General features: G+C 39.3%; 1 protein-coding gene across 4 annotated transcripts in view; it reads left to right on the top strand.

Moving 5' to 3' along the window:
- Nucleotides 1-5,868: 5,868 nt before the first annotated feature.
- Nucleotides 5,869-18,177, top strand: part of PHACTR1 (phosphatase and actin regulator 1) — a 302,786-nt gene continuing 290,477 nt past the window's right edge. Inside the window, exons 1-2 of one of the 4 annotated variants that reach the window (XM_027891638.1) lie at nt 5,869-6,159; nt 8,220-8,331. In XM_027891638.1, the coding sequence (XP_027747439.1) occupies nt 8,271-8,331 (61 nt within the window). In that variant the 5' untranslated portion in view covers nt 5,869-6,159; nt 8,220-8,270. The other 3 variants (XM_027891637.1, XM_027891641.1, XM_027891639.1) reach the window with 3 other exon arrangements.

Genomic DNA, 18,177 nt, shown 5'->3' with positions numbered 1-18,177 from the left:
CAGAATAAATGCATACTTGTTCTTTTCAATGGGATTGACTAAAAACAAGTGCAACCTGCATAAAACACTGGACCTGTCCTTGGCTGCTGGTTTTAGAAACCATTTCCAGTCTTCTGTTAAAAGACGTCTTATTCTGTCAAGCTGAAGAAACTGGAGGAGAGGATCTGCATTAGCTGTTCCATAGCAAAGTGCAAATTTGGTGTGCAAACTCCTATAAATTCCTGCTGAAGGTGAAATGGTTTGCTCAAAAGCAAGACGAAATTATTTGAAATCACGAACAACACGAAGTTTGAAGTCTCCTGAGCCTGCAGTGTATAGTGAAGAAGGAGGAGGATGTGGGCAGAAAGGCATGTCTGAGAAGACAGGAGAACTTGTATAGCCCCTGTCATGCTATTGAACATATAGCTGCAATACATATTCCTCTTTTAAGTCACACTTTTGCTACCAGGCAGAAGCAACTTGACAGCACTACAGTTTCACTATCATTAAGAAATAATTAGGTTCTTCTGGCTTGTTATCTCGTCATTTTTGACCTTGCATAGACTTGCACTATGTAGGATCAAATCCTTCAAAAAAGTATGTAGTTGGATATACTTACATATAAAAAAAACCACACAGAAAAATACACAACTTGTGCAGAAAAAAAAAGTTCATCCAAACTAAGTTGAAGGTATCTGTAAACTTTGGAAAAACTCTAATAGTCAGGTACAATAATATATGTCTGGGAATACTCAAGGTATTTGGATGACTTTATCAATTACATTCACCTGTTTCATTACAATTCCTGTAAATATTGCAAAAGATGTGGTTACTCAGTAGCTCCAGAGCAACATAGGATGGGAAATATAAGACAGGTGGATGTTTTTTCTGGATCTGTCATTGTTGATCAGTCGTACTAGGGAAGTTAATCTTAAAAACCTTAGGCCAAACCATAACAGAAATTGATGCAGTTTTTGGAACACGGCACAGCACAAAAACAGAAAAGGAGACTGGGATTTCCCAACAAAAGAAGGACACAGACCTGTTGTATAGCAAGTCCAGAGGAGGCCACAAAGATGCTGAAAGGACTGGAGCACCTCCCCTGTGAAGACAGGCTGAGAAAGTTGGGTTGTTCAGCCTGGAGAAGAGAAGGCTCTGGGGAGACCTTATAGCAGCCCTCCAGCACCTACAGAGGGCCTGCAAGAGAGATGGAGAGGGGCTTCTGAGAAGGGCATGTAGTGATAGGACAAGGAGCAATGGCTTTTAACTTAAAGAGGGGAGGTTTAGATTATGAAGAAATTCTTTACTATGAGGGTGGTGAGGCACTGGAACAGGTTGCCCAGAGAAACGGTGGATGCCCCAACCCTGGCAGTGTTTAGGACCAGACTGGATGGAGCTTTGAGCTATCCGCTCTATGGGAAGATGTCCCTGCCCATGGCAGGAGGGTTGGAACTAGATGATCTTTAAGGTCCCTCCCAACCCAAACCATTATACGATTTTATGATTTTAATGTAAATTATTCAGAGAATGACATTTGTATGTGCTATCTATGTATGCACAGTGCCCTATGAATATTAAAACAAACCATGTTGTTGAGAACTACACCTTGTAGATTCATTAATAGTTATGTCTTTGCCTTATATAAAGTCAACTGGCAAGAAGTTATTTGATTTTGTTCTAACCAGATTGCAAATCTTAGATTTTTATAGAATGCAATCATATTTACTGGATTTATGTCCAGTTGCTCAGTTACTTCAGATTGTTTATCCCATTTAAACCACCAACTAACTGAAACCAGATTTACAAATTATCACCTTCCAGCACAGTTTCTCAAACCATATCAGGAGTCATTAAACATACGTTTGTTTCCAGTTTCCCTGTGCTGGTTTTCCTTTTTTTTTCAATGAAGGTTAAGACTGAGATCATAAACACTTGTGTTAGTGCAAATTAAAGGCATTCCCTATTATGTATTGGGCCAGCCATACGGTCCTTTGCATGGGGAATAGCTCAGGCTTTGATGACTGTTCAGTCCCAGGAGGGCACAGAGAATGAATGATTTTGTTGCCTGTCTGCATTTCCAGCTGCCCATTTAGATCCTTTTAAAGTTCCTTAGCCAGAACTCCTAGAAAAGGGAGCAGGAAGTCCAAAGGGATGCCTCCACCTCCAAAATTGCTGCATGCTGGTGGGGTAGTGGTGGAATGCTTACCCCAAACATCTATTTTGCTAGTTTCCTTCACTTTCCCTGCTATAGATAGCTCTGTGTTTCTCTAGTTCCACCAAATCAGCCGCGGCAGTGAATTAGGGAAAGTTCCTTTTCTTCCATTCGTGTGTAGTTCGTTATAGAAAAAAAAAAAAATCTGGTCATGTAATTGAGGAAAATGACGAAGGTCTATTAATGCAGAAGTATTTCTGCCTGTATAAGGATTGGAGAATTAGGCTTTAGATTACGTGCGCTCCCAAATTCTCTCTTCTCTGTTTATCATGTAATTATGACTTCAACCTTTCCTCCCTCAAATGAAGACATATCAAACTGCCATACGTCATCTTAGAACAGACTTTTACTACGCAGGATAGCTAACCTTTGTTCTCTATGACAGCACTTCTAAGATTTTTTCCACTAGCAACTTCTTGAACCTCTTGTTCATGCTACAGGATGCTGAAGCTCCCTCTTTTCAAGCTCATCTCTTCTGCATTGGAATCCATGCAGTTCTTGCTTTGGAGATAAATAAGAAGAAGGTGACCCTGATGCTATGAAAACACAAATCAAACCTTCCACTGATTTCAAGAGCCAGAGCTACCTTTATGTTCTCTTCAATGTTTCTGAATATTGACAGTTTTTTTGTCAGAAGTATTAAAAGTAAATACCATGGCACTGGAAGTGCCTCTTCTTCTGGGCAGCTGTCTTAAAATTTCTAAGACAGTTCTCTCAAAATTCCTTCTGAAAATTCTTTTGGTTTCAGCCTGAGGACCCCAAGATGGAGTTGAACAAAATTTGTAGAAACTTCTGAAACCATCAGTGTTAGTCTCTTTCACTCTAAAGCATCTGTAACCCTCATTTGAATATTTTTGTATTTTATTGTTTGTTGTGTGGATCATAATATCTGTCTTGCCTTACAAATAAGAAATAGAGAATATATTTGTGTCTTAATTTTGCTAGCAATCCTCTCTTTTTAACATATCTAAGTACAAGACTAATAATTATAATTTAAAAAAAACCACATTCTTCACAGCTTAGGGGCTTAAACTTTTATATTCTTCCTTTATTCTGAATGTACCCCTCAGGAAACAACTCTCTGTAATAATCACCTTGCCTACACTTCTTCAGTCACACATTACATTCTCTCTCCCACTTTCTTTCAGGTTAATATTAGTGTTTGTCAGCAGCAGACTTTTTTTCCAAGGCTCTGAGTCATTACAGTAACAGTTATGTTCTCAATAGAGAGTTCAGGATAGGAAAAAACCCCAGCCCTATGCCTACATGTATCTGACTGTTAGAGAACCAGAAGGCTACTCACTCCTTCTAAATGCCAAGTGTTCAATTACTTTCCTCTTGAGATTTTTTTTCCAGTTAGTTTTCTTTTTTTAATTTGGGAAAAAGTCAAATGTGATACAGTAGGTTACTAAAGCTCATGATGAGGAATTTTGGCTTCATATTTTTCCACAGTGTAACAGGATTTTTCCAAGTATTCCTTTAGCAGAGGTTGGTTGGTATTACAGTCTAGCTCACAAAGAGTTCAGTTTCTGTCTAGTCCTGTATAGATATCTGTCTATGTTACAAAACCACTACACCTGTTATCCTAAAGAGGGATCTGTGCTGATAAGAGGTTTAGTCAATAGCAGAGGTTTTGCAAGTTTGGCTTCAGGCCTTGGCAGAACACAGGAAAACATTCAGAGAGCTAGAGAGTTAGGGTTTCTGGTTCTGGCTACTGTCACCCTTCCCTTCCTGCCCCCTGAGGTGCTCTGCTGTTCTTTGGAAACCAAGTCAGAGTACACATCTGAATGCACTGTGCATTAGCACAGGAGCTGTGCAGAGCTTTCACAATGAGCCTCAAGATCTGGGGACCACACTTAACTCAAAATAGATCTGTTTAACCTGCACATTTTTCTAGACGTGTAGGTTTGTCAACTGAACTGAAGATAATGGATTTCCCTTTCTGTGGGTCAAGTTTTCTGGATTGTGGGTCAAATCCGAGTCCACACTACCACACTAAAGACTTTCCAATCAGGCAGGCAAGGATTTCCCCTCATGGTGATGAATGCCACAGAAGCATATAAATATATAGGCACTGTTACCTTTCTTGTTGCTAAGTACTCCCTTGTCAGAGAGAGCTCTTAGCAGCTGTCAGAATTGCTGCACTGTAATTTAAACTGAATTGTAAATCCCTGAGATGGATGAAGGTATCAAGATGGATGATCTTGCAATGGTCAGTAGAGAGGCTGCTGGTGATTTCAATGACTATATTTGCAAGTTACGGTGTAAGATGACAATGCAGATTGAAAGGGTGATAGCAAAGGGGATCAGAAGGATACACCAAAGGCTAAAGGACAGGTGCTATAAATTGTTCTCCAGCATGCAAGCTTGTATTTTTTTCAGTCTCCTCCTGAGTGGGAGATTCAGTGTGCTTAGGAAAAACAAAAAGTATTCCATATTGCATGCAAACTGGCAGGTACAATCCTTGGAGCAAGTGAGGTTCCCGTCTTCCATTTTTCCTTCTGCATCTCTGTATTGCCAGTCTTTCTTATTTTTTCTGGTTTTCTGCTGAAGAAAATCAGCTGGGCTAAACAGGCAACTGGTCCCTGGTCTGTGAGATATTGGATCCAATAATTATTAGAAGCTAGCTTGGAGGGACCTACTGTTCAGTAGTCACCACGGCAAATACAAGCTCTTCAAAATGCAAAGAGCAAGGTGCTAGCAACTCTCCAAAATGCAAAGAAAGGAGTTTGCTGTGTTCTTGCTGTCTGATTTTCCTTTAAATTGTGTTTAGGAATGAAAATGTTTGTCATATCTCTCAAATAAACCAGATCCACAGTGAGACACCTACTCAATCCAACCATACTTACTGTAATACTAGTGCAGGAACAGCCATATCAGATTGTACCTGGAGTTCATGTAGCTCACCCTTATCTTTGATACTGTCTGGGTGCTTTGAAGAAGAATATAAAAACTCTTAAGAGTGGGAAGTCCTGAAGTAATGTGCTCACAGGGATTCTTACTTTCTAACCTTCTCCAAGAAAACTGTACTCTGAGGGTTTATTTAATTTCCTTCTTTAATTTCTGATTCACTTCCAAAATCAGGCTTTGGGGGACTACTCTGAGAACTTTTGGAAAAAGCAGGGTCCTGATCCTCTTGTGAGGGATGTCCATGTAACTTAACAGCATGGCCTTTGTTAGCCATTAAATTAAATTAATTCCAAACAATGCACAGCTCCAGTAATGCTAAACTAGATGAACTAGAAGCCACCAAGAGATAGCTGTGCTAATTTCAGTTTATTAACCATCAAAGCTCACTTTTAAATTCAGGAAAGGCAAATTATAATTGAAAAGATATCACTAGAAACATATTCTGCTTTCACGGTCTATGGATATGCATGTTTAAGCTATCATGCCATGACATTGTGCTATTTGATTTATTTTTTTTACTGATGCTTTGACTGAGTAGTTTGTTGCAATGTACTGCTAAATGAAGGAAAAATCAGAAACCGCATCAGACAACCACTCTGTATTTCATTCTAGAAAATAGCTGGCAATTATAATTACTCACCATGTTTCTGGCTCAGAATAAAAGTGCCATTGCACAAAAACCACACTGAACATTCATCGTGATTAGAAAATGCTCCATACCTTGAAGTGCAGTGGAGACATAAGAATAATTTTAAATGCAAATTAAATTGTGGGGGTAGCAAAGAGAACAGATAAAAGACAGTAAAACAAAGCCTTTCACTTTCCTCAAATTAGCAGGCTAATGTAGTATAAAAAAAAGCAGTTCTGCTCAGATCTGTGCTAAGAGCTTTCATTTCATCATAATATAAAACAGCAGATCCGTCACCTTTCTCTATTCAGTACTCTTGATTTCGAGGTTGAAGTGAAAATTAGAAGCTGTTCATTCTGGCTCACAGACTGGGTTGCATTTGCTTAGTCTTATTCCATGACAGTAGGATGGAAAGAGGTCAGTAACACTGGTAAGTACTTATCTTCTGCATCTGATTTTATTTATTTATTTTTAAAACCTTTCACGGTGCTTTGGCTTTTTATTAATGTGCCTTTCCTGAAAAAAGCTACATTCTGCATTTTATAAAAGGCTGTATCTTAAGGAAATGCAATGATTCCTCGAGAATGCTTATATCGAATGTTAGGGCTCCTTCAAAAATGAATGAATTACTTAAAGTAGGAATTCTGTAATAGGAAAGGTTTCTCGATATTCTATATATTTCATAGCATCACTGAAACATTTTGTATGTTGCTTTTTCTATCTGCCTTGTCCAACAAGCAGTAGCACATAAGAAATGAATCTATTCTCAAGATGTTATTTACATTATATTTATAGCAAAACAATTTCCTTACCCTTGCGGTAAATGATGAAGAAAGTAGGTATTTTACTTACTGAAAGCAAATTATTAGACAAAAAACAATGTTACAGTTAATCATTATGAAACATTAAAAATATCTCAGAATATCAGAGGCAACAAGGAAGATCAGAGTGAAAACCAAATTCTTAAGGAAACTTGATGTAGATTTTTTTTTCCATGGGAAAGTTTTTATCAAATCAAAACCAGGGGCTTAATTTTTCAGTATGAAGGGTGAGGGGGAGTGGGGGAGATGAACGTAGTGTCACCTCCTGTTGCTAAGTAACAACATCTCCTGGCCATTTTTATCTGATAAAGGAAGTCCAGTTGACGTTATGCATTATTCATCAGAGTTCCAATCAAACAATCAAAATTGTTTGCTTACACTGGGGACATTTAGTAAGATCAAAGGAACCCTCCTTGAAACTACTGGAGCTTACACCACTGCCAGGCAGCTCTTGATGCTCTGCAGTAAGTATCATTTCTGGTTTGGGAGTGCTACAGTAAAGTGAATTGCTCAGGAATTTAAAAGTTTTCTCATCAGGACAGACTTCTGAATTTTAGAAAGGACTGCTTGTTGATCGATGAAAACTGAATCAAAGGAAAGAGGGAAAGCTTTGGAAACCTGGTTCCCTATTTTTTCCAGCGTAATTAAAGGAATTGCTTGAATTGAGTCAGACTCCCTGCTCGAAACCTTTCTGCTAGGTTTGCACGGAAAAGGACTAGAGGTATTTTTGTCTGTCTGTCTTAAAAAAGACATTGTTCAGAGTTGTTTGTATGCTTATGATTATATGCCATGGTGAACTGAGATGTGGGTGAGAGAACTGGAATGTGTGTTTTCTGCAAATCCTGTTTTTTGTCTGAGTTGTTCAGGTTATAATAATATGCAGAAAGTAGCAATAAAGCTGGAGAAGGGTCACAATAATGTGCATCGTTCCAGGAACTCTGCCTGGCAAAGGCAAACCTGATTGTGTACATCTTGGACAGTTGTATTCTAGGATCTAGACAGATCTGAGGTACAGAATAATGCAAAAAATATAAACCTTAGCTATGAAACAGTGCTAGGAGTAGCCTAGAATTTCTTAATGACTGCTCTCAACCACAACTTTTAGAACTGATGGTTCTGTTGCTGCTTCTGGTCAGCAAGCGGAGAACGGGAAGGCAAGTTTGGCTTCTGGTCATTTAGGTGGAGTGAAATATCCAGAACATTGTGTCTTTCTTTCTAGTGCAGTGTTTTGGCATAAGTGGCACAAATACTATCTTTAATTTAGTCTGTTATAGTAGTGCCTACTCAGAGATGCCGGCTGTGAATCTGGAGGTCCCTGTCAGTGTCCCTTTTCTGTTCTTCTTTCTAAGAGTAAATGTAACAAGCAGATGAATCCAAGTATATGTCTTAAGACATAGAGACTGTAGCTAGAATACAGGTGCTTGTACTAGGACACTTCTAGGAATCTTGCTAATACTGCAGTAGGACTTCTGGTTTTGTCTTTAGAGAAGGATTTGAATCAAACATCCTAAAATAGAAAAGGATGCTTATGAAGTTCTATGAATAGTGACTTGAAAATACTTTGACCCTAATATGCCAAATGAAGCATTTTAGTGACTGCCTACACAGTTCTTTCCACAAAGAAACTCACAAGCTTTTTTCTGTCTAACATCTCTGTAATCTTTCCTAGGAATCTGACTGATCATCCATACCGGAGTACTGTACATAAAGTTCCTTCAAAATGGACTACTTTTTGGATGTCGAGTCTGCTCACAGACTGTTTTACAGTCAAGGAGCCCAAGGTAAGAAACTGTGCCACTGATTCAGAAAATGGTTATTTTAACTGTACAGTTAAAATGTCTAGGGCCAGATAAGGGTCAGTCACTGGCCTACTTAAGTGTTGAGAGGGTACCGGGAAAGGCCTTCAAAACACTTGGAGTTTAAAAGGGATTGCAAGAAGAGTAATGGTAGGGTTGATCTGCCCTGTGAGAGGATAAGGAAAAGCTATGAGATCTGTTTGGTGTACAGACGGAGCAAAAAGAACTGTGAAGACCCGGGGTCTGGTGTTGCAGAACCCAAATGGACAAGGCAGAGGGGAGAGAAATGGCCCGCAGCTTGCTGTATAAGCCTCTGGTCTCCTTCCCCTTCCTCCTGGCTTATCACTGCTGTCAGGATCATAAGGTGCTGTTATTCAGTGCTGCAGGAAAAACTGGTTTGGGAAAGCCCTGAGGCAATCCCCCACACAGTGCAAACCGAAGGCTCTCACTGGTCTGCACCTGTCCCCTGCGAAATGCTGGCCCCCACAGAGCAGCAGCAGGGTGAGAGAGGGGAAGAGTAACCAAGCTTTGTTGCTTTAATGTAGCTGAGACTCGTTCACGACATAGATGATATTTTTGGTAAAGTCAGCTCACATTTTTCTCACCAGCTCTATTTTTGGAGAAAACTTGCAATTTCAGAGAGAAGGGGTTTTTTGTGCCTTAAACTTTAAACACCATATTAAATTGAAGGAGCTTGTTGCAGCCAAGTAGTTCTAACAGCCATGTTTGGTTTTACATACTGCCTGTTCTCTGAAAATCGGATCCATCTTCCTTTAGCCATTAATTTCCTTAGTTGCTAATCAAATTCAAAGTCTGGCCAACAGAGTTTGGCCTTCCCTCTGGGTGTCATTCTCCCAGGGCAAGACCTTATCCACCCAGGACGATGCCACCAATGCAAGATACATGGAGGTCAGTACCACCTTTAACCTTTAACTCAGCTGAGATGCTGCTGCCTAACACATGCTGCCTTGCCTAGCTGCTCCCGCAGATGTTGTGACATGCCTTAATCTGTACGAGTTGCAGAAAACCTTTTTTTGTCACAGCACAGCCTCCTGCATTGAACAACAGAAACAAACACTAAGCACCTCAAATCAGGGAAAAAAATTGGCTGAGGGAAATGGCTGATTTTGATGGCTTTTTCTCCATCTAAAATGCAACAGACACCTGGGCATTGCTACAGAAGTAACATTGAAATCTTCAGTGACCTCCTGTTGTCCCTTCCAACCTTAATCATTCTGTGATATCTCTATGAGAACAAACCACTTCTATTCCACAGAACCTAAAATTCAGGAATCTACAACTTACTGCTTTACAAGCTATAGCAAATTACCAAAAGTATCCCTGTGCACTGCAATGTAGAGACAACTGTGGAAGAAGGACTATGTATTCATGCAATGAAAGTCTATTATAGTAATGTGCACGAGGTGACTAGTAAGGATTGTGCAGGCAACCTTCACTGACTGTATTTCCAAGCAGGAAAGGGAAAAAATCATTATCTTACCCATACTTGAAGAAATTATATTGCTGGCACATACAGAAATGCTTGTACTGATCAGTTAGGTGCATGACTATAATGTAACATTAGCACTTGGTTGATTCTTCATTTTAATGCAATTATTTTCCTTTTATCAAATGCAAAAAGAAGGAAAAAAAATCCATTATGCAGAACTGTATTCCTTGATACAAAAGTCATCAGCAGGGAGATGATCTGTAGATCTGTCACATGGACTTCTTGGGCAAAAAAACCAAGAATAAGCACTGAAACTTAGATATTTTTTTTGTTATCTTTCTCATGAATATTTTATGGAAGTCACCAATTACATGCTTCCGCTGTGCACCAGTGTCCCAAACCCTAATTACCTCTGCATCTGGAAACAGTACATTGATTGAAAAGCCACGCTGCACTTAGGCTCTGCCCTCTTCCCCTTGTCACCCTTCTCTCTGCTCCTTTACTGCATTTTCCTCAGCTTCTGTCCTTCACATCTCTTACCTCACGTGCTTGTGAGACCTCTTCCCTAAACTCTAATCATCAGTCTGTGCTTGAGGTCAGTTGCTTTCCAATGAGCTGGGTGCCCAGAAGGGAAATCGCTCTGAGCACAGAAGTGACAATGTTTCTGCTCTACATTCTCAAACGCTGCAACACAGCAGCCCCCTGGCAGGCGAGGTGCTTGAGGGGAAGAACAGATGAACAACCACACTAGCAGTAGCATATGAGAGATGAAGTGTGGCCTGTGCAGAGAGGGGTTTCAGGAGGCCAAACGATAAGTCTCCAGAAGAATTTCATCATCAAGGTTTCCTGCAGCAAATCCCTTTATTGCCATCCTTAGCCCAAAACTTCTTGGCAATATATCTTGGGATATTGATGGCAGTATCTCCTTCCTCTCAGGTGTTTTAACCTCTGTACAGAACAAGGAACTCAACCCTATTGAGTGGGCATTGATGCTGCCTCTACAGCTGTGGTAACTCCTGTTGTTCTTGTACCTTATATGAAATTTTAAGGTTGTCTTACAAAAACCAGGCATTTCTATATGAGATAATTGCACAATTTCTCCAAACATGGGCAAAAATAACATATTTCTTTCCTTATCCACCTTCTGAGAAACAGTCTAACTGCATTAGCTTTAACTTTCTGACACTCCTTGCCCCCCAACAAAAAAAATACACTGAATGTGAGGCACTCATCCACCATAAATAGGATAGCTCAAGTAGCTAGTATGGAACTGAATAAAAGGTCTGCAAGAAAGTGTTGTCATCAGATATACCTAATGGTATTACAAGTAACTATTTGATGTTAATATAATAATATGACGCTATTAGCAAATCACACTATCAAACACCATGTGTATATGCATTTAAACTGCATTACAATAGAATTGAGCGCAAGAAGACTACAGAATTCTGCCATTTAATTAAAAACAACATCAGAACACATTTATATGTATTATTATTACTTTACTTATATTATTAGCTATTGCATTCCAAAGTGTTCTGTTTACAAACCTTAGAATGGGGGTTTATGACCCACTTAACTCTTTCTGTGAGATTTGAAGATGTCTGCCTTTTAATTTTTCAGATCAAGAAAAAAACTCCATTGTTTTCACATTAATTATATGACAATGTTGCAAATAGCAGCTGTAAAGCACTCATTCTTATCTGTACCCACGCCTTGTGAGTGGAAGAGAAAGGGAGGAATAGGACTGCAAAATGTTGGGAAGGCACTCAAAAAGCTATGGTGGTATTGATAGCTGATGATACCAAATCCCAGCCGACCTCAGGTCTTGTGTAGTTGAATGCAGGATACTCTGACTTTGGCAAATAGACTAAAACAGGGCTTTGTCCTCCAGCAACTAACCATCCAGTTCTCTGTCCCACGCTGCCTGCACTAACGCCCACACCTTGTCCCTACTGCAGAAAGCTGCAGAACTGCCTTTGCTGTTGTAGGGTGGGAGGAAAGAGGTGTTACCTTTTCAGCTGCCACCTCTTCCACCCTCTCCTCTGAAGCAGCAGCCATCACCTCACTTTGACGGGCTGAGCACAGAACAGAGAGTGTTTGGCCATTCAGGCTGTATCTGCTGTTCCAACAGCTGTTCCCTGTTTCCTCTAAGGAAAGTGAAGCAGGAGGGATGGAAAAGTCACAAAAGCTGGATCTGACAGTAGGATTAGCTAGATTTAGAAAAGTTGGTAAATGAAGCCAGCTGGCTCTAGTCTTTAAATACAAGCCAGAAATATCCTAAGCTCTGCAGCCCTCTCTAACTGTCTCTTCTGTAGCCGTATGTTGGAATCTAGGAGCTGCTGGGGTGTCCTTGCCAAGTGCGTAATGCCTGGTGACGCATCTGCAAATCAGAAACAGGAAAGAAAGGACTGTGATCCCTTGGATCCAGCCCCTTGCCCTAGGAAAGCCTGAATCTGAAATCTAAGCATGAAGCCAGACTTTAATTTTCAAAAAAGCCTTCTCCCTTTGAAGCGTGTGGAAGATACTGGTTACTCTTGGCTGCAAATGTATTATAAATACAAATCTATCATGGCTTTCAGCTGCAAGGGCTGAAAGTATATAATGGGGCCTGGAATAGGATTTTCAGCTCATTTATCCCGTAGGCAACCTCAGTGAAGACATTTCCACCCTAGAGTTGTGACTAGCTCGGCATGTATCAGTGGAGAGAAACAGTCATTTTAAGAGCAGAATTCACTTTAGACACCTTCCCAAGGTTAATATAAATCTTGCCTCTCTACCGATTATGAAAGCCTAGATAGCAAACTTGAGTGAATGATGCCTGTGCTGATGGCATTTGTTTGCACTGAGGAATCACATGTTGACTGGCAAGATAGGACCTAATTCAGAAAAAGGAGTAGCTTCCTCCAAACAGGTCAAGCTATAATCCAAAGCTGTAAATGTGCAGATGGCTTGGCTGCAGCCTGCTCTGGAGAAACACCAGCTTTGATCTTGAAGTTCTACTTGAAAGTTATGCTTTGAGGCATGCAAAGAAAGACCTCATATTAGAAAGAGCTGAGCAGGCAGGCACTGAGGAGAAGCAGAAGTGAGCTGGTCCTTAAGGCAAAGTAAGCCCAAAGTCAGCAAAATGGGCAGAGGCATCACCTATGAGAGGTAAAGCACTGCAGGACATGAGCTGGGCAAGTTTAGTGACAGTCACCAGGTTCAGCCAAGAGTCCAGATCATCAGACAAGTCCATGGTGATGAGGCAGGTATGAGACAAGACGGAAAGTCAGCAGTCTGAATGTGAGGAACGTAGCCAGCCACAGGCACACTTGCTTAGCAAATGGGCCATGGCCTCAGTGTAGGCATATCTCCAAAAGCAGGGAGGGAGCAGCTGCTGAGGATTCTTGCTGCTTTCTCAAAAAGCCTCAAAGCTGCTTGGGGCTTCTCAAGCTGCTCACACAGCTATACCATGCCAGAGAGCCTGCCTTGAGCATAGCCAACTAAACTGCATGCAGGGATTGCACGCAGCACTCTAGCTGTTGGTATCTAGCTCTCACCTAGGCTTTTCGGGATTGAGAGGAGCCTCTCCCTCTGAGCCCCTGGATGAACTATAAGAGAGCAGAATGACTTCTGCCCAGTACATTATGAGTGAAGACTTTAGGTACCACCATAAAGGGAGAGTTGCCCGTTGCAGACAGTGAGTAGCACTTCTCTGCAGCCATGAATACAGTGGTAGGTGTCCTAAGACTCAACCTCTCTATTGGTGCCTGCAGCAAACCCACACAACAACCTGATGGGATGGGCTGGACATTGTGTTGTCAGGATGCCATTCTGGGCTGCAGGAGTCTACCTCTGCACCACAGCAGGACTCTCTGGTCCCTGCTGGGAGTCTGGGTTCAACTGCCACGCGACTTCTGGCTCAAGGAAAAAATTTTGTTTCTAATTTCCTAGAGAGCTGTGCATCCACTTTTCCAGTCTTATATCCTTTCACACGAGCAGGGCAACACCTGCTTAAAATTAACTGCATTAATTATTTTCAAGATGCTCCTAAACACCAGGAAGTTGCTTGCCAGGCTATTTGGCAAGATACACTGTGCATATTTAAATAACTGAACAAAACTCTCTTGAAGACTTATCTTAAACTATCTTTTGTATCTATAAATAAGTTAAAGATCCACTTACATGAGGTATGCTTTTACTGGTTGCAACATTCCTGCAATTTACTTGATGAATGTAAGGAATGAATAAAAAATGTAAAGGAGAAAAAAATACAGGACATATGGCCAAGGGTAATAGATGCACAAGACTGTATAAACACATAGGGAATGATTGCTCAAAAGATTTCAGGAAATCATTTTTCTTGATCAGTTTTGCAGGTTTAATAAAATACTCCTGGGTATAGTTTTAATTCCACATTTTCCTGTCATTCTCAGTGTCCTCAATATGTTTATTTCACTGTGCTTCATTGTTGCTCATTTATTTTAATTCAGACAGTGTTGATTTATTCTAGATGTTTGACTTTAATCACTGTTGACACTTCAGTGCTACTTTCCTTTTGCTTTTGCATATTAGATTAAGTACAGTATTTTATAAAAATAAAAATATATTGTTGCAGTATCCCCAGATCCTAATCCATAATGATTCCACTGCAGACGTTCCTCCATCCGCCAAAATTTTATGATTAACCCATCCTATAAATTCACATATTTTCAGGGTTATGATATTTTCCAGGTCCTTTTTTATTTATGGGATGTCACTACTTCTTAGAATAACAACTTTAGTATCAGAAGAATTAGTAACAGCAAATGTGCATGGTGCCTGCAGCAAATCCCAATCCTGATAAAATTTCCCCCCCTTTAAATCCCATTGAGTAACCGATCAACATCAACCTTCCCCTCATCCTTTTAAAACTTTTTTAAGTCCCCCTTCCACCACCTATTCTGGCATATCTCCCTTATGGAGAATTTGCAAACAGCTTATGCCTTTGGACACAATGATAGAGGAACAACCATGTTTTGTCTACAATGCACAGAAAATAGCAGTAAGGCATATTGTGCGTATTCCTACCCAAATATCCCAAACCAGTGGAATGAGCATGTGACTAAATGTGAATGTCTTTTTGCATGGGTACCATTGTTTGCAACTTTCAGGCCTGTTCTTGATATGACGCATCTAAGTACTTACTGATGCCCATCAAAAAATATTTCAACAGCTTTGCTTTAGAGCCATGGAGAGATCCATATGCATGTGCTTCTGTGTTTATCTGGGAGACAGAAGCCTATAAATCATTCTTCATAAATGACAATTTATGTCCTCTCCACATGTTCTGTCTCTGGCTCCCCTGTCAGTCATACCCCATTTCCCAAATCTAGTCCTTCAAATGTTGTCCTTTTGTCTTGCTTTAAATGGAGTTGATAAAGGGAACTGGCATTAAATCAGACCAAAAGACTTTTTTTCCTGATAAACTTCCAATTGGACCCATTTCCTGGTCTGTCTTTAAGGAATTTTTTTTTTAGCTCATGTGGGATATCATGTGCTAGATGTATCAAAATGTACCTGAAGTCAAGTTTTTAAAGCTTCCATTTAGCCAAAAATACATTTCTGCATGCATTATCTACATGTTACATCATGGTGAGCCCTCTTCACAGAAACGTGAAGGAGGAGAACTGAGTAAGAAGTTAATATGTTTCTCAGATGAAAAAAAGGAGCAAGCAAGAAGAATCCTATTCAATCAACAGCAGCACTGCAATTAAAGTATTTTCATAGGTATTCTACAAAGTCATTCAAAATTTGCCCTGAGAAATGGGGTTTTCCTCAAGAAAGCCTTGAAGATTTCCGATGTAAAAAAGCATCCCCTTATGGCTATTTCAATGCCATTTAAAGTTGCTTATGATTATACCCATCAGAAACACATCCTTTCCAATGTATCTAGGTCTAGACATCTCCAAGAAGAAACATTTTAGCACTTTGCCTGTACTAAGATTAAAATCATCAAGTTTCAAAAGTTTTTGCCATTTTGAGGTCAAAAGCTACTATGCAAATGAGGGTTTCTATTGACCCTACTGAGTCAAAAATGATCAGTGTACCTATGTCACCAATGAGATATTTTTAAAACATTTTAATAAAATCTGATTGATAAAAGTGTATGGAAAAATCTAGATTAATATATCATATTTTCTCCAACTAATTTTTAGGAAGATGCCATTTCAAAATTTCAAATTTTTCCTGACTAAAAATGTTCATAATTTTTCTAAATAACACACTTTTAAAAAAATAAATAACATAAAGGTATTTCTTGGCAAACAAAAAATAGCAGTAATATTTTTATTAAAATCTGTGGGAAAGCATTTTAATGGAAAAAAATGGAAGCCATCAAAAATTCTTTGCAAATCACCCCCCATGTTTTCAGTTATTTCAAACAGTGTTCCAAAACTGGGCCAGCTGCAGATGTAACCAAATATATTGAAATTATATCTTCAAAATGCCCCTGAACATGCAATATGAAAATTTACATATTTTACATTCCCTTCTCCCAAACATACTTGTGTTCTACTTCGGTAACATATAATATTTTGAGACAACAAATGGGAGATTATATACAGCAGTTCTAAGGTGTCATACAACCTACACTACAGCATTTATATTTTTAAGGTATTTTTCCCTTGATAAGCAACTTTTTCCCTTTCTAACAAGTACCAGATAGGACGTTGCCACAATGTGCCAACTGTGGCAGAACCCTATGAGGAAGGATGCAAAGAGAATGAAAGAATTTAACAGAATGGCTGGTTTGCCTTCTGTGTGCTGTTACAGTGACTGCTTAAAATGAGGTTTTGGACACTGGTCTCAAATCCATTTGCAGCATAAGTAGGCCCCTTAATGTGAATTGTAATGTCACTCCCTTGCTCCCAGACTTTCAAGAGGGCACTTTCAAATTTTCCTGAAAAGTTATCTCCTAAAAATGTGTCCCAGAGACTGATCTGGTTTAAGAACAGCTGAAGCAAGAGATACTGGTGGATTATCTGTTATGGACCCTATGGTCTCATTGGGCAAATATCAACAATTTTACTAAAAAATATATGTAAGTCATTCTCAAAATAAGGACTGCTATGGATTATGGTTAGGAAAAGAGTGAACACACTCGTGGCAGGCATAAATATTTAGTGTTATTCTATAGATATCAGGATGTGATCAGCTGTACTTTCCAGTTCTGTGGCTGTGTAAGAATTGATCTTAGGTTTTACTGAAAATCTTTTTTAATGCTTATTAGCTTACTCTGAAATTTTTTCAGTGTTTACCTCGAATAACCAGTCATTCTTGAAAACTCCTTTTGGTAATATACACAAAGGGGAGATAATCACGGTTGTCAAAGTAATACATAATGATTACTCCAAGAAACATTTTCTAGCATCCGCCTACCTCCAGTGAAAATGAATACAAGCCAGATCCCAATATTTTGACCCAAAAGGTAAAAATTATTTATAAACAATTATATGGAAAAGCCTACTCTTATTCTCTGTTTACTGTAAAAGTGTAAGCAATTTGGTGCTGGGATTTCTTTTCAAATAGATTCCTGTGCTATAACCCTGTGCTAGCCCTGAAATGCACGGGAGCCCTTTCACAGAATTTATCTACAGCTAGATCACACCAGTTTTAAAAGACAAATCATTTACATCATTGCTTTATGAGATGATTTTTACAATGCTGACTTTGTATACAGATAAATCTTCCTTCAGTGTAAATTCGATGACACAAAATTTTCCATAGCAGAAATTTTCCATTCTCTTTTATCTTCATTACTGTACTTCCCTATCATAAGGGAATAATGGTTTACAGCCTACTTGCAGTGTTTGCTTTAGCTTAATCTAAATAGTTGACCCCATTAAATCAATTTCAACTCTTGCCCTTTGTGTTTACTTCAAATGCAAATGCTAGGTTAGAAATGAGCAAAAACTTGAAAGAAATCAATTTCAAAACAGAAAACAAGTAAGTGAGACCAGAAATAACCACTGCCTTCAGCAGGGCAGATTTACTTGTTTAGTAAACTACATAATTCTGCAAATTGAAAAATAGAGTGTGACAGCTTCTGTTAACTCATAGTAATTATATGCTATCATACCTAACACCTAAGTCAGGTTTTAGACATTTGAAGGCTTCTGATTGACAGGTTTTCTTTGAAATTCTAAAAAACTTTTACAAGAAAGAATCACAGTTAGTAGGTTGCAGAATATGCACTTAGTCACTATCAGTCATGCTCTCCAATCCCAGTGGGAAAATATAGTTCATTTTTAGTTATTTGAAGTGTGGTGCTCTACGAAAGCTCTGAGATAAAGACTGTTATGCCAGATAACGTCCAAGCAGCAAGAAACATGCAGGGTTTAGGCTCCCAGGCTCATACA

This window comes from Empidonax traillii, unplaced genomic scaffold (genome assembly GCF_003031625.1).
Source record: "Empidonax traillii isolate 1590-97213 ecotype Southwest subspecies unplaced genomic scaffold, ASM303162v1 scaffold324:size701061, whole genome shotgun sequence".
Classification (NCBI taxonomy): Eukaryota; Metazoa; Chordata; class Aves; order Passeriformes; family Tyrannidae; genus Empidonax; species Empidonax traillii.
The sequence above is the reverse complement of the archived record's forward strand: the minus strand, read 5'-3'. Positions and strand labels throughout refer to the sequence as shown.